Raw genomic sequence first — 14,357 nt, forward strand, 5'->3', positions numbered from 1 at the left:
TGACTTCAGCCTAGTTCTCTTCTCCCCTGGAAGGCACAAAGAAAACTATGATAAATTAAATGTCAGGTGTGATATATCGATAAATGTTGCCATGAAGTGTGCTTGGAATTTAACCAGGCCTGTAAGCCAGTGTATCATCACTGTAACCTTGATTTAGCAGTGGTAAAGTCAATTCAAAATGTCTTCCTTCTGTATCTAAATATCTGTCAGTCTTCTTTTGCATGAGATCAATGTGATTATAATTTTGTTAAAACATATGAAACAATTTTAAAATTTCAAAAACCATTTTCTCACAACTGACTTGTAGGCAAGTGTAGTTTTCTACTGTAAATAGCACTAAGCTTAAAGTGTCTTGTGTAATAAGTGTCTAGAGTCCCTTTAGCCTCCACGTTCTCAATTACACATTGATTTTTAGCATAGTGAATAGATAAGGGAAAGTGAACTTGTTAGTGAAATCAAGGAATTCATCTAGTCTTTCCTTAATTCAGATAGGCTTTTAGCCTAACATTACCAAGTGTCACTTGTTACTTATCAGCTGGAACCATCATGAAGGTGGGCTGTCCAGCTCTGCTTTGCAGTTACGGTGACTGGTTTCTGAAGATAGAGAGTTCACTCAGGTGATTCACTCAAGGTGTTATGACAGCTGTATTCTTATTTTCTTCCCTGATTTCACAGCAGTCTCCCTAGATAAGGCTTTGAAAGACAGAGCTAATAGGATGCTTGTCAGCAACATGGCTTTACTTGTTATGAAGCTGAGGGCACTTGTGTTACTCAGAAGCTGGTGGTGCTGCTCCCAGTTTCTTTCATCTGGATATTCCTACTTCAGGAAACCACATGTTGAACAGCAGTGTATTGTATGATTTCTGCAGGGCAGCTTGGTTCCTCTGCTCTGGAAGGAGGATGATATCACAGAATCACAGAACCACAGAATGTTAGGTATTGGAAGGGACCTCGAAATATCATCTAGTCCAAACCCCCTGCTGGAGCAGGAACACCCAGATGGGGTTACACAGGAAGGCATCCAGTTGGGTTTTGAATGTCTCCAGAGAAAGAGAGTCTACAACCGCTGTGGGCAGCCTGTTCCAGTGTTCTGTAACCCTCACCGTGAAGAAGTTTTCTCTCAAATCTAAGTGAAACCTCTTGTGTTCCACTTTGTACACATTGTCCCATGTCCTCTCATTGGTTGTTGCTGAGAAGAGCCTGGCTCCATGCTTGTGACACTTACCCTTTACATATCTATAAACATCAGTAAGACCCCTCAGTCTTTCCTTCTCCAGGCTAAAGAAACTCAGTTCCCTCAGCCTTTCCTCATAAGGGAGATGCTCTGCTCCCTCAATCATCTTTGTTGCCCTGTGCTGGACTCTCTCCAGCAGTTCCCTGTCCTTCTTGAACTGAGGGGCCCAGAACTGGACACAATATTCCAGATGCAGTCTTACCAGGGTGGAGTAGAGGGGAAGGAGAACCTCTCTCTGAACCTACTAACCACCCCCCTTCTAATACACCCCAGGATGCCATTGGCCTTCCTGGCCACAAGGGCACAGTGCTGGCTCATGGTCATCCTGCTGTCCATCAGGAGCCCCAGGTCCCTTTCCCCTACACTGCTCTCTAACAGGTTGTTCCCCAACTTATGTTGGAACCTGGGGTTTTTTCTGCCCAGATGCAAGACTCTACACTTGCCCTTGTTAAATTTCATTAGGTTATTCCCCGCCTAACTCTCCAGCCTGTCCAGGTCTCGCTGGATGGCAGCACAGCCTTCTGGTGTGTCAGCCACTCCTCCCAGTTTGGTGTCATCAGCAAACTTGCTGACAGTGCACTCTATTCCCTCATTCAAATCATTTATGAATTTATTGAATAGTACTGGTCCCAGTACTGACCCTTGAGGGACTCCACTAGATACTGGCCTCCAAATAGACTCTGCCTCATTGACCTGGCTTCTTTCCTTCAGCCAGTTCACAGTCCACCTCACTGTCTGATTGTCAAGACCACACTCCTTCAGTTTAGCAGCAAGGATGCTGTGGGACACTGTGTCAAATGCTTTACTGAAGTCAAGGTAGACCACATCCACAGCTTTGCCATCATCTATCCACCTTGTTATGTCCTCATAAAAGGCTATGAGGTTGGTTATGGTGCTTTTAGCAAAGCTTTGGAAAGCTGTGACAAAGTGTGAGTTGTGCCTTATTATCCCATGGGAAAAGGGGGTTGTTGAAGCACCTAGCTTGGTCCTTCCTGTTCCCTACATTTATTTTCTGTCTGATATGACATAGTGGGCTCAGCTTGAGTCCTGTTGGCACATCTAATCTTCTTGGGAAATGTCTTTTGGAAATCAGAGCTAAATGAACTATAATCCTTGCTCAGTAGTCTGTTGATAAAGTTGCTCCTCTTATTTGCCCTGTCCATCACCATCATCAGCAGAAAATAATTTCAAAAGATTGTACAAAAAAGCTGTATGCAAATTTTTCAATATTTGACCACACCTTCACTTCTATGATAAAACCAGTAAGATTGCACAGGTTTTTCTCTAGGCAACTGCAAGTCATGAAGATAAACTTACTGTTTCAATAACGTTTGAGTGATCATGGCTCAGAAAAGTTGCGTATGATTGTAGCCTTTAAATGCACCTGTTTCATAACAATTTTCATACCAGGTGCACCTTAGCAGCTGCAGGTGTATGGTTATTAAGAACAGAAACAGTGACCTGAAATACTTTCACTTAGCATGTGTGGATTGCAAAATGTAGACAGCTTTTTCAAATAGAAAAATGCTTTAGTTGTTTTTAGTTTTGTTTCCAAAGCTTGGATTACACCTATTTGATACAATTAGATATAATCTCTCTAGTAATAGACGTTTTAACCAATAATAACCTTGGTACATAACATAACTTGTTGGCTTCACTGTTTTCTTTTTGAAAAGCCTTTCAGTGAGTCTACTTTGCAGTGATGTTAATGCTCGCTTAAAGTGTCCCTGCTCTCTGAAATTTTATCCTTTGAAACATGCATAGTTTGTGTTTGAGTGCTAATTTTTATAGAAAGCACAGAAATCTTTTCAGCTAAGTGTTGTGGAAAAGAGCATTATTAAGGAGGAGGAGGAGGAGGAGGAGAACTTTTACTGAAAATATGCTTAAAAGACATTACTGCAAATATTCATGTCTGAAAAGAAAAACAGTCTTCAAGAAGGACTAGAGGCTTAATGCACTTATAAGTAGATCTATATTAAAAGCATAGAAATGGACATTTCCAGGAGTTGCAGTCCTGTAATATAATTATCTACAGGCCAGATATAGAGAGATATTAGATTCTTAAAACAAGATTTGAGTGTAATTTAAGTAGTAGCAATATAAATACAAGTGCTTTACCCTTCAAACTCTGGTTTGTGAATGGCTGTATCTGTTAATCTGGAAAGGTTGCTATGCACATCCTCAGTCTATTCTGAGATTGTTAGCGGAGGTGCCTTATTTCTTTTTGCCTTAGCAAACACATGGTGACAAAAGGGATCCCAAGAAAACCCAGAAGGAGGGAGAGACTTGAGTGACAGGGATTGAACAGTAGGTTGAAAATGTCTCTATAGGCAACTAATCTTGAAGAAAAGTTGCAGGCAAACAAACTTTTTTTCAAGTTTTTAACCTTGTGTACATTCTAAGCCCATCTTTTCACCCCTCCCTCAATTAACACATTGCACTTTGCAGAAAACTGTAACACTTGAGCTCTCTAGTTGTATATGTTGCCTCATCACATTCATTATGGACTGACATGGAACTCAGAAGGTAATCCTGACTAGTGTACTGGCCAGATCATCCATCAGTGAAGAAGGATCAGCACCCCTCAGGACACTAATCCCAGCCTGTGGAATGAGCTGTATGTGAGTATGTTATCTGTAACCGGGTTCTGCACAGGATCCATATTCATTCATTACATGTCTGGAGTTTTAAGTTCCAGCTGAATCCTGCCCACCTGACATTTATAAGTGCTGCAGTAGGTGTCTGACTGTCAGGTTTATCTCCCACAAGATAACTTCTTAGCATTGAGGGACTTATCAAGTTAGGACATAAGCCTCTGCAATGAGGCTCTGACAACAGAAGAAGCTATAGCAATGGTGATGGTAGCTCATTACCTCTTTCCAAGGTATTAAGTTTTGTGAATCTGAAGCTGGTGTCAATGAATTTCATGAAAGAATGGCCAAGGAGAAGCCCTTATCATGTATTGCTTGAGGGCTACAGAGCCAGCAGAAGCTCTTTCCAGTCAATATACATGTTTCCTCCTGTAAAGGTATCACACAAAGGTAGCACACAAGGGCAACGTGAGTCTGAGCATGCCGAAAAGCACTAGGATCTTAAAAGCTGAGCACCTTTCATGTAAATTAGTGCAATAACTGTATTCAGTGATCCAAAGGCAGTATTCTTAGAGTGTACTGCTGAAACAGGATAGAGTAGTTCTCTACATAGCCTTGTGGCTGGGAGTTATTACTGAGTCCCAAGCCCCATCTGTCATGACTGTGTGAGATGGTTGATAGGCTGATGATCATAAAGACCATGTGACTCCTTGTAGGTGTCCTGGCTACATCCAGCAGCTTGAGCAATAAAAGGTGGAGGTTTGGGCACTGAGCTGCGCTCACCTGCATAGTGTAACTGGCATGCCTTTAACCTGTCACCCTCTAAACAACGCCCTGCAGTGTGCATTGGCTGGCATGAACTAAGGGCTAGTCCCAGGGTGTCTGGCAGCATGGCTACAGGCTGTCATGCCACTTGCTTTCAGGTCAGAGAAGGACCCTGACCTGTGTTAATTACTTGGAGAATAATACTCCCACATGACGGCTGGTTCTGCTCAAATAGACAGCTGAAAGACAGGATACTCATTTCATGTCAGGTTATTACCTCCTGCAACTCACACTGGGACAGCAAGGAGCTTGGTGAAGAGATTTCTATGTGCCTTCTGGAGCCTCACATGCTTGTGCTCTGTGCTGAATCTGCTTGAGTTCTCCCTGACAGTTAGGAGGAATGAGGGTATGTGATGAGTACCAAGAGGGACACAGTTGCAAGAGAGAGAGAGACCAACTTACAGCCTGTGTTTCATGGCAAGTTAAAACAAGGACAACAGAAGGGTTTAGTAGAGGAAAGGGAGAGGGAAGGGACATTGCAAGAACAGACCTGGGACAATCTGCCTATTTGGAAAAATGGACCAAGTGTTTTGTTGAAGGGCAAATCTGTCCCTCTTGCTTTTCTCCCAGCCCCTGGACTCTTCCCAGAGTCCTGCTGTTTTCCTACTGAAGCAGCACTTTTTTTCTTGTGCTATTATTTAAAAAGATGCGCGTGCAGAGACACTGGCCACCAGGCACTATTTAGTTTCCTCTTTGATAGCTCTGTACAAACTAACATATTTGAACAGCTGTGGGCACTGGATTTATATGTATAGCTGTACAGTGAAACTGAAAGACCACTTTCAATTGTTCTGCTGCTTTTTCTGGCAATCACTGGTTCTGTTACCCAGTGAGGGAAACAAAGCGCTTCATTCTTAAATTTGCACAGCTATGATACCGGGATTAGCTTTGACACAGGGCTTGGTCATTGCAGCATCCTGCCAAGTCTGTCTCTTCAAAGCGTAAACAGACATGAAACTTTTAAGTCAAATCCACTGGTGCTGATAGCTTTTAGCTGCCTGTAATCTTCTGGCACCAGAGGAGATTTTTTTTTTCCTGTCTAGTTTTGTACATAAAAGCGTATTCTCTGCTTGATGTTAGGAACATGGGACTGAAGGTAGCTTGGCACTGTGGCACTTTAGGCACACAGAGCCCTTACGCCAACCCTTTAATGAATAAAAGCACTCCAGGCTCTGATATTTGCATGTAGGTAACCATGCTAGTTACCCAGGTGCTTGTTTGTGCCAGTAGGGTGCAATTGAGGGAGGACTCACTTCTAGCTAATGATGTGGAGCTGTAGTGCTCTTTAGGCATGATGTCACCACAGAGGGACCCATAAACTGAGTCAACTGTCTGGCAGATTTTCATCTAAGTAAATCTTTATGTAAACTAATTATATGGCCACAGCTTATAAATTTTACAAGAAAGTAATTTCCAGATTTGTTTTTCTTGTCAGTTGCAGATCTTGAAACTTAACTGTAGATGTTGCAAAACTAATCACCAGGGTTAGAGAGTCTATAAACTGCATTGTACTGCATAGACATATCAATTTCCAGTACTAATCTCTTTCTTAAAATACCAGCTAAGTTTTAGTCCATTCACTTTTAGTGTTTGCAAGTAACACACACACACAAGCCTAAATAAAACAAATCCACAATTAAACACTTGGAAAGTGTGAGGATAAACTCCAGCTAGAAGTCTTCAAATAAAATATTTATGTGTACTAGATGACTTGTATCAGGAGGTGGTTCTCTTGCTGTTATCAGAAGTCAGCCCTTCACTCCCTGCATCTGCTTCAAACACTTTTATCTCTGGCAGCACAGGGCTTGCTTCAAATATCCTGCTTGCTTGTCAGCAGGGTTGATGCACTATATTATAACAAGCATTCGCCACAACTGCTGTTCACAGGTACCATTTTTAGCTCTACAAGCACAACCCGTGAGATCCTCTATCAACATAATAATTATTTAAACAAGGCTCTTCTAGTAAATTGAGCCTAACTAGTGTTTACTTGGGGTAAAATGCAGCAGCCTTTCTTTTATTGTTGCTCTTGTAGAGAAAGCAGCAGCAACCTCAGCAGTGGTAGGATCTGAACAAGGAATAAACCTCTCAGCTCTCACATTGTCCTCCCAGTATGGCATTACCTTATAGTCCAATTCCTAACCTAGGACTGACTAGCAGAAACACACTCAACAACTGCATGCTATTTTCATCGCAGGTATATTTTAATTACCTAGCTTTATTCTTAACGCTGCATCTCCCTTAGCTCAGATATTGGTGGCTTTTAACTGTTTTGGTCAAAACTGGTTCATCTTCCTCAGGCAGCTCCCAGAGACACCCGGAAGTTAGTAACTCTCATTTCTACACAGGAAAAAGGTGAGTCAGCCCAGCTTTATTGTGTGACAGAAATGAGTCAGCTGAAGTTTTGGAAAAGTCTTGTGACATAAGCTTGAGATCTGTAAATACTATGTTTCTACATTAAGTGACCCTGCAACAGATAGGTGTATACTAATGTTGTTATCACAAATTAACAAAAACAACAAATGAATTTAAATATCCTGGCACAATCATAACTTTTTTTTTTTTCTTAAAAAAAAGGAAATTAAATAGAGAGTAAAAAGCAGAAGTAATGTTTCACCACACAGACTAATATCAAGCAGGTTTATGTGACTATACCAGCCTGTTAGTACATTCTCCTTGTCCTGTGCCCTTGTGGAAACGAAAACCATAATGAAATGGAACTTATTATAATTATTATTAATTGTTATGACTTGCTTGGTGACCCCTGCCTATGAATGCAATAAAGAAGAATTTATTTTAATTTTTTTTTTTTTTTTTTTTGGTAACCTGTGGGAAATTTCTCATGGAAAAATTTGCCTGTGCCTAAAAAACTTCTAATTTTGGTGACTAAATTGTACTTTGCATAATGCTGACAGACTTCACACAAACAACAGTGTTAATATAATAGTAATACTCATTTTTTGCTTAACTGCAATGCTGCATTTTTAAAAATCAATTTGATGAATCAAAAATGAAATGAAGGGTGATACTTGTATACTATTGATGAAATGGAGGTAGTGGCATATCCATAAAGCTGTTTCACATGGCAATATTAACATATCAATATCTTCTCCTCCTCCATTTCTCCTCCAGGCCCGAAACAATCAGGTTACCCATCTCAAAAGCTGACTGATATAAATATGTATTTGCTGAAATGTATGCTGTATTCTCATAAGGTTTCCAATATTTGCTTTAGTTCATTTTGGTAATTGTTTAAAGAACAATCCTTCTAAATGGAAAGGCAATGAGTGAGGCAACAAATTGAAGTGCTGGCTGTTATTCCACTTTTTAGTCAAACAGGAGTTTTCTAATTATGAAGAAAGTATTTTGCTTTCCATTGCTACCTTAAATATCTGACATTTAGATAGCTACTATCTCCACTTAGTTGCTGTAATCTTTGTAGGGATCTCATCATTTCCAAAAGGCAATTTATCCCACCTGTTTTGTTCTGCTGTGCAGGGAGTATATATATCTATCGTTCAATGCCTAAAATAAGATGAAGTTAGTTCCATCCTATCAGATATTGAGAGATACCCAAAATGGTTCTCATCAGATCTTTGTTTTCTCTGAGATCTATTATATAATCTTATTGCCTATACACAGGGATCTTAAATATCCCTTAAAGGCTTTGATTTTTCACTTCTGCTGATCAAAGAATCTTTAGTAGCCTCTATTCATGTATTGACAATCAAGAGTTGCAAAACACACTCTGTAACCTCTGTTTTATTTCCTGAGACCCCATGCAACACAACCACCCAGGCACGCATAATTTTTGGCATATACATAGTATATGAGAGGATTTCTTAAAATAATTCCTTCTGCCTAATGATAACGTGAATGCTTTGATAAAGAGCTCATTGACACGAAAAACAATCACTGAATTCTTTGCATATTTTATTTTTCTTTTTGATTTCCAACTCACACACATCTGGCATATTTTACATCTTTGCAATAAAACATGGTTACAATAGCTTAAGGAATTTATATATCCAAAATATTTCACCATGATCTCAAGATGAAATGAACTTGTCTTCCAGATGTTCAATAGTCTCCCAATTCTAAGCTACAAACTCAAGATATTGCTTACAGACGGGTGATGAATAACTTAATCATTACACTGATCCCCATGATTTCAAACCTTATAAATACAAACAACAATGAAGAAGGAAATTCAGTGCTAAACTTACTAATACAAGGTGGATAACAAATAAGTAATCACATCAATAAATAATGATATGTTTCTGGTGCAAAGTGCCAATACAAAGAATCCATTATCTTTTTAAATAAATGACTGCGAGTGTAAATTCTGAGAAAATTACATTCCTGTTACATGCCTCATAGCCCTACCGACACAATATGTACATCTATGACAATACAGTCACCAAATATACAAAGAAGAAACATGAATTAAATGTATATACCCCTGGGTGTGTAATTTGATCAGTACAATGTGCAGAAAATTATTCAGATAGTTATCATTACAGTATTGTAAAACATGAAGTGCCTTAGTCTGAGTGGCTTCAGGTGAGATTTTCAGAACTGAAAAGAATAACTTCAGTCACCTTTACAATGAAGCTAAGGCTGTCAAATAAACCAAGCTGCTCAGAGGAAAAATAAGGGAAAAAAATCACTGGGGACTCTCTCACCCATGGTTTGTATGCCAAATGCTAATAATCCAGAAGTATAGCACTTTGTCTGTATTGGGAGTCATTAAGCATTACAAAGCACTAAAGTGAATGTCCCTCTTTGCTCCCTTTCTGTCTAGTCTTTGAATTTAAAGGGAGGAAATCAGTTGCTATTGTATATATAAAGTATAAATATGGCAAATGATGGCTTTTTATCCAAATGCTTCATGAGCAGAACTCCACTTAAAAGGGGTAAAGTTTAGATTCAAAAAGTGAAAAACATGTGTTGGTGGAAATGTCAAAATTACTGTTTGCTCCCAAATTCAACCCTTTAACACAAGCTGTACCCTTAGGCAGATCTCCAGTCTGATTTATGTGAATGCACCTGTTCCTTCAAGACATCAGGTTTAAAGTACATGCAAGTTGTAACTCCACAATAAAATTAAGAAACGGTTTTGTTCTTTATACAAGGTTTTACTTTTACAAAAGTACCCCTTTAAAGTTAAGATGTGCATCTGATGTACAAAGTATCAAACATATTTTTTTAATCTCAGCTTGAAAAGAGGCTGGAGATGGGATGCATGTTAGGTTCAAAGCCTAAACATTGAAACAACTGGACACAAAGTTCCTCAGAATTTTCAAAAGTCTCTTGTGGCGCATCCTACTACCTTTTCTCAATAAACAAAGATATATGAAATAATTACCAAAACATCTCCTAATTCATATAATTTACATGATAGAAGCTTGCTTTTCAGCAGCTGGTGTTCAGTTGTGAAAAAACACATAAAGTAAAATGGTTGCTGACTACAATGTACAGCTATTGCTGGGTGTAATGGAATGTACAACGGAGGTCAATGCAGACGTGGTTTTCCACCAGAGACTACACCTTTCATCGCAGCACTTGTGCTCTCAGCTTTACCTGGGCTTTCAGTTCTTCATTCTGCTTCAGTATCTGTTCTGATGTTCATAATGCCACCGGTTAAAATCTATATTAAAAGCTACGATGCTGCCAGAAGCCATGCCAGTAATCAGAGTTCTGAAAAAGACAGAAAAGATGATCCTCTTTTACCTTCTTGAGCAATAATTTACCATAAACAGTAAAAAAGCTAAAAGAACAAGGCACTTTTTGCAACACCATCTTAAAGTGTCAAATTTCTATGTTCCCATTATTGTCAAAGGAAATCTAGAGATCCATTCAGTCACTTTCACATAGCTAAAAGCATCTATGCCATTTGAGGTGTTTTTGTATATCCTGCCTTGCCTCCAGCTGCCTCTCCCGAAGGGTGTGTGTCTTCACTTGGTCCTTTGTCATTTGTGCTACCCCAGGTACATACCTCAGACCTCTGAGGCATAGCAAGCAGCACTAACTGGCTATGGGTAGGCAACTGCATTAGGCCCTGATCAGACCCTCAGCACAACCTGAGACCAACCTCTACAAGTCACTGAGCATATGCTTTAGGATGAGCTTTGTTGTCCTCTAGACTCTCTAGGCTGTAGGAACTAAACTGCCACAGTTATTATGGGAGCTTATTCCTGTTGCTCACTGAAGACACCTATTCCAAAACACCTTCATTCAGGTGCTTTAGAATGCAGTTGCCTAATTTTAGGCACCTCGTGCCACTGGATGTGCTCCACGATGGCTGATGCGTCTATGATGGGTGGCAGCTGCAACACGGGACTTGTGAGTGCTCTGCACTTGGGGCTGCGGCTGGCATCGGCTGGATATCCCAGACAGAATGAGATGCCTTTGCAAAGACAACCAAACTGATCCCTTAATCATAAGCTGATCACACCTTGGTGCTCCTATAAAGCTTCATATTGAAATGTAGCCCCATATTTACATTGTTCTGGTAGCAACAGTTGAGGTGATTTTCCAGTTATCACATATCCTCTAATTCTGGAAGCTGAGTTTTAAAATTGGATTAGATGTCTATCACCACTTCTATCAAATCATACAAAAGCCATTCTCTGCATAATTATGTGACTAAAGTTAAGCAGTACTTAAAGCACTTCGCACAGCTGGGGCTTCCCAGCCTGGTGTTACAATAAGGGATAGAGAAAACAGGCTAGCTGAATTTTTTTTGCAGAGTAAATAAATCTCTTCAAACAGAGCATAGTTCTGTACGCATAAACTGGCGAAGCTCCAGAAGCAAATAAGCCTTTTCCAGTAAGGTTCTACTAGACTAAGTTTGAGATAAAAAACTTGTTTCAATCATCTCCTCATACATGAGTAAATTAGGTACACATTTTGTTTATAGGTGTTTGTGTTGCTTTATAAAATGGGTACATAGCACAGGAATGTTGAAAACTGTAAGAAAAATAAACTGAAATGAATGCTGTATGATTTTTCCAATGTTCTATGAATTCTTTGCATGAGTTTGTATATTAATAAGAAATACAATACTGATGCGTGATGTAAAAAGCAAATCCACTCATAACCCTCCATAAATGCAACACATAGGGTTACGTTATAATCACATTACAATAAAGACTGAGGGACCAGGTTCATACACTTTTTACATTGACAGTGTGCATTTTAGTGCCACAGGAGTGACTGCAAAGATCTAGGCTTGTACGCTGCATCCCCATTTGCTCATGGTCAAAGGAAAGGACCACACTCACTCTGCATGGATAGATCTACTGATAATACTATACATTATAGTTTAGATGCAACCCCAAGGTGTTCTCAAGCTTTGCATAGCTGAAAATCAGAAACATACCACAAACTTTTGTAATTGGTTTTAAGGCACTGGTTAATAGGCACTACTGCACTCCAATTCAGTCTGACTATTCCTATGTTCTTAGGTTAATGTAATTTTACTCATATTTTGCTAGCTGAGTATCTGGCTTAATGTCTTCAGTGTTGTAAGACCTCACCTTAATGTTATGAGACTCAAGGATCAGAAAAATGCTGAGTCAGATAAATCAACAAGATAACACCTGGGGCAATGGTTTTGTACCATACCCTGTTAATGGTTGCATACCATAAATTCATACCTTAAAGTTCATGGAGATGTATACTTTATACAATGTTATTACTTACACACAAATATTAATGATGAACTTACCTCTGATCATGAGACAGATCCATAGCTCTTATGCCAGCATCACAGCCAGGGTAAATATAGAGCTGCTTGAAGTCACAGGCCTGCCACACTTCTACTACGCCATTGTCTCCCCCTGTCACCAGGTTCTGCCCGTCACTGCTCAGGAGGATGGCCTTCAGCAGAAAAAGACAAAACCCAAACACAAGGTGAGCTTTTATGGAAGCAGGTTAATATTACAAAAATGTAATTAACTTATATGCTTTTTTTGTTGTGGTTGTTGTTGTACAGATGTTAAATTTGAAGAAAAAGGCTCTCACTCCTCTTTCTCCCCAGTCAGAAAATAAACCAAAAAAATTTTGGATCTCCAAATTTTAAATAGCACAGTTGTGTGGTTTTAAACACAATATTAAATTTCTGTGATTCTGTGATATAATCAAAAAGACTTGAGTTCAGGACATAACATTTCTATGTTTGTCCTACAATATTCGGTGCCATCACTAACGCCTGAGGCAGAGCAGCGATCTACATTCCTAATGCTGCTTCAAATGCTAGTGACAGAGCAGAGCCCTGAAGGCACGAATTCATGTCTTGGCTAATAAATGAAGAATGAACTCTTTTCAGAGCGTTTTGTTTTAAAGACGTATTTCCCATTGAAATTTAATTCCAAACAAAAATTCCAGGAATCATGTGGGATCATAAACAATTTGTTCTTCTTTATTCTGGAAAAGCTCAAGCTCATTTTTGCATTTGGAGACGGAGACAAGAGGGTCTGTGTTTGAATATGACTTAACCAGGAGGTGGCAATTTACATACATGATTTCCTTTAAACCACATGGCAAATAAATTCAATTTATTTTAATTAATAAAGGCAAGACACAACAAATGTTTGTTTGCATTTAGATTTACCCTGGTTGAATCATTGATCTCCATCTGAGCTAAGAGTTTGCCATTAATGCTGAAATTGCTGAACCGTCCTCGTTCATAGTAGATGATGCAGTGACCTTCACTAGATACTGAAATTAAACGAGGATACAAGCAGTTTTCTGTTCCTTCCAGGGCTCTCAGCAAATCTCCAGTAATTGTGTGTACCAGACAAGGACCTTCTGTATATGGAAACACAATATATCATACATTTACTGCTTATACAAACTATATATGCTATGCACAAAGGCAATGCATAATACACATTTATATCACAACAGTCCTGCACAGATATAAGAAGTTGCAATGTTTGCCTCAAGAATTTAAAATACACAACAGAAAAGGAAATGCAAGAGCTAACATATTAAGAAAATAGAGACAACATGCCTAAAAGTGGTAGTTTATTATTTACTGAAACTGGTAGGAGTTTCCACTGATCTATCTTCTCAGATATTCTTTCCTCTTTCCAAGCATTCAGAAGCCTCAGTCTTACTCCTTTCCTCCAACAAGGTGAGCGCTCTTTAGCCTGCCCATTCACATTAAAAAGATGGGGTCCTATCAGTAGCTAGAAGGAACAATTCCCAGTGGGCATATAATCATATCACTGCATATTTCTCCTATAGACAATGGCAGTTCCTGTAGGTTCTCTCCCCCAATGAATGTATTACATACATAGATTTCAGTCCTGAATTGTTTCAACAATGGGCTTCATCTGACAGCCAACAGAGTTACTATGATATCTGGAATTTAGGAGACTACACTATAACTTAATTTACTCCAGAGATATTTTAATATGAGATTTTAATGTCTTTGTATTACTGCTGATGAAAGAAAAAAACAGCTATGAAATATAGAATGTACATTTTAAGATGCAAAACTAGGCTATTTCCATTTCAAGATGTATAAGAAAAGCTCTTTTGAAAGTGAGATCAGTATTCTTACTAAGGAAAAGAGTCTCTTCTGTGATAAATGTAATGAGACATGGGAAATACTAAATGTTTTCTCTTATGAATCACAGGATTCTCCTGAACAGCACAGTAAACTTTTCCTTGTACACCTGGCTTATGATCCTGGA

The 14,357-nt window shown here is 39.1% G+C and overlaps 1 protein-coding gene across 2 annotated transcripts in view; it reads right to left on the minus strand.

Annotated features, from left to right (window-relative positions):
* Positions 1-8,578: 8,578 nt before the first annotated feature.
* NBEA (neurobeachin) overlaps positions 8,579-14,357 on the minus strand; it is a 490,666-nt gene continuing 484,887 nt past the window's right edge. For both annotated transcript variants that reach the window (XM_082063608.1, XM_082063609.1), the window contains exons 56-58: positions 13,268-13,464; positions 12,383-12,534; positions 8,579-10,350 (exon numbers count right to left, since the gene is read on the minus strand). In XM_082063608.1, coding sequence (XP_081919734.1) covers positions 10,260-10,350; positions 12,383-12,534; positions 13,268-13,464 — 440 coding nt within the window. In that variant the 3' untranslated portion in view covers positions 8,579-10,259. The remainder of the gene's footprint in view (positions 10,351-12,382; positions 12,535-13,267; positions 13,465-14,357) is intronic.

The sequence above is a fragment of the Streptopelia decaocto genome, assembly GCF_964273445.1.
Source record: "Streptopelia decaocto genome assembly, chromosome: 1".
In the NCBI taxonomy this organism is placed as follows: Eukaryota; Metazoa; Chordata; class Aves; order Columbiformes; family Columbidae; genus Streptopelia; species Streptopelia decaocto.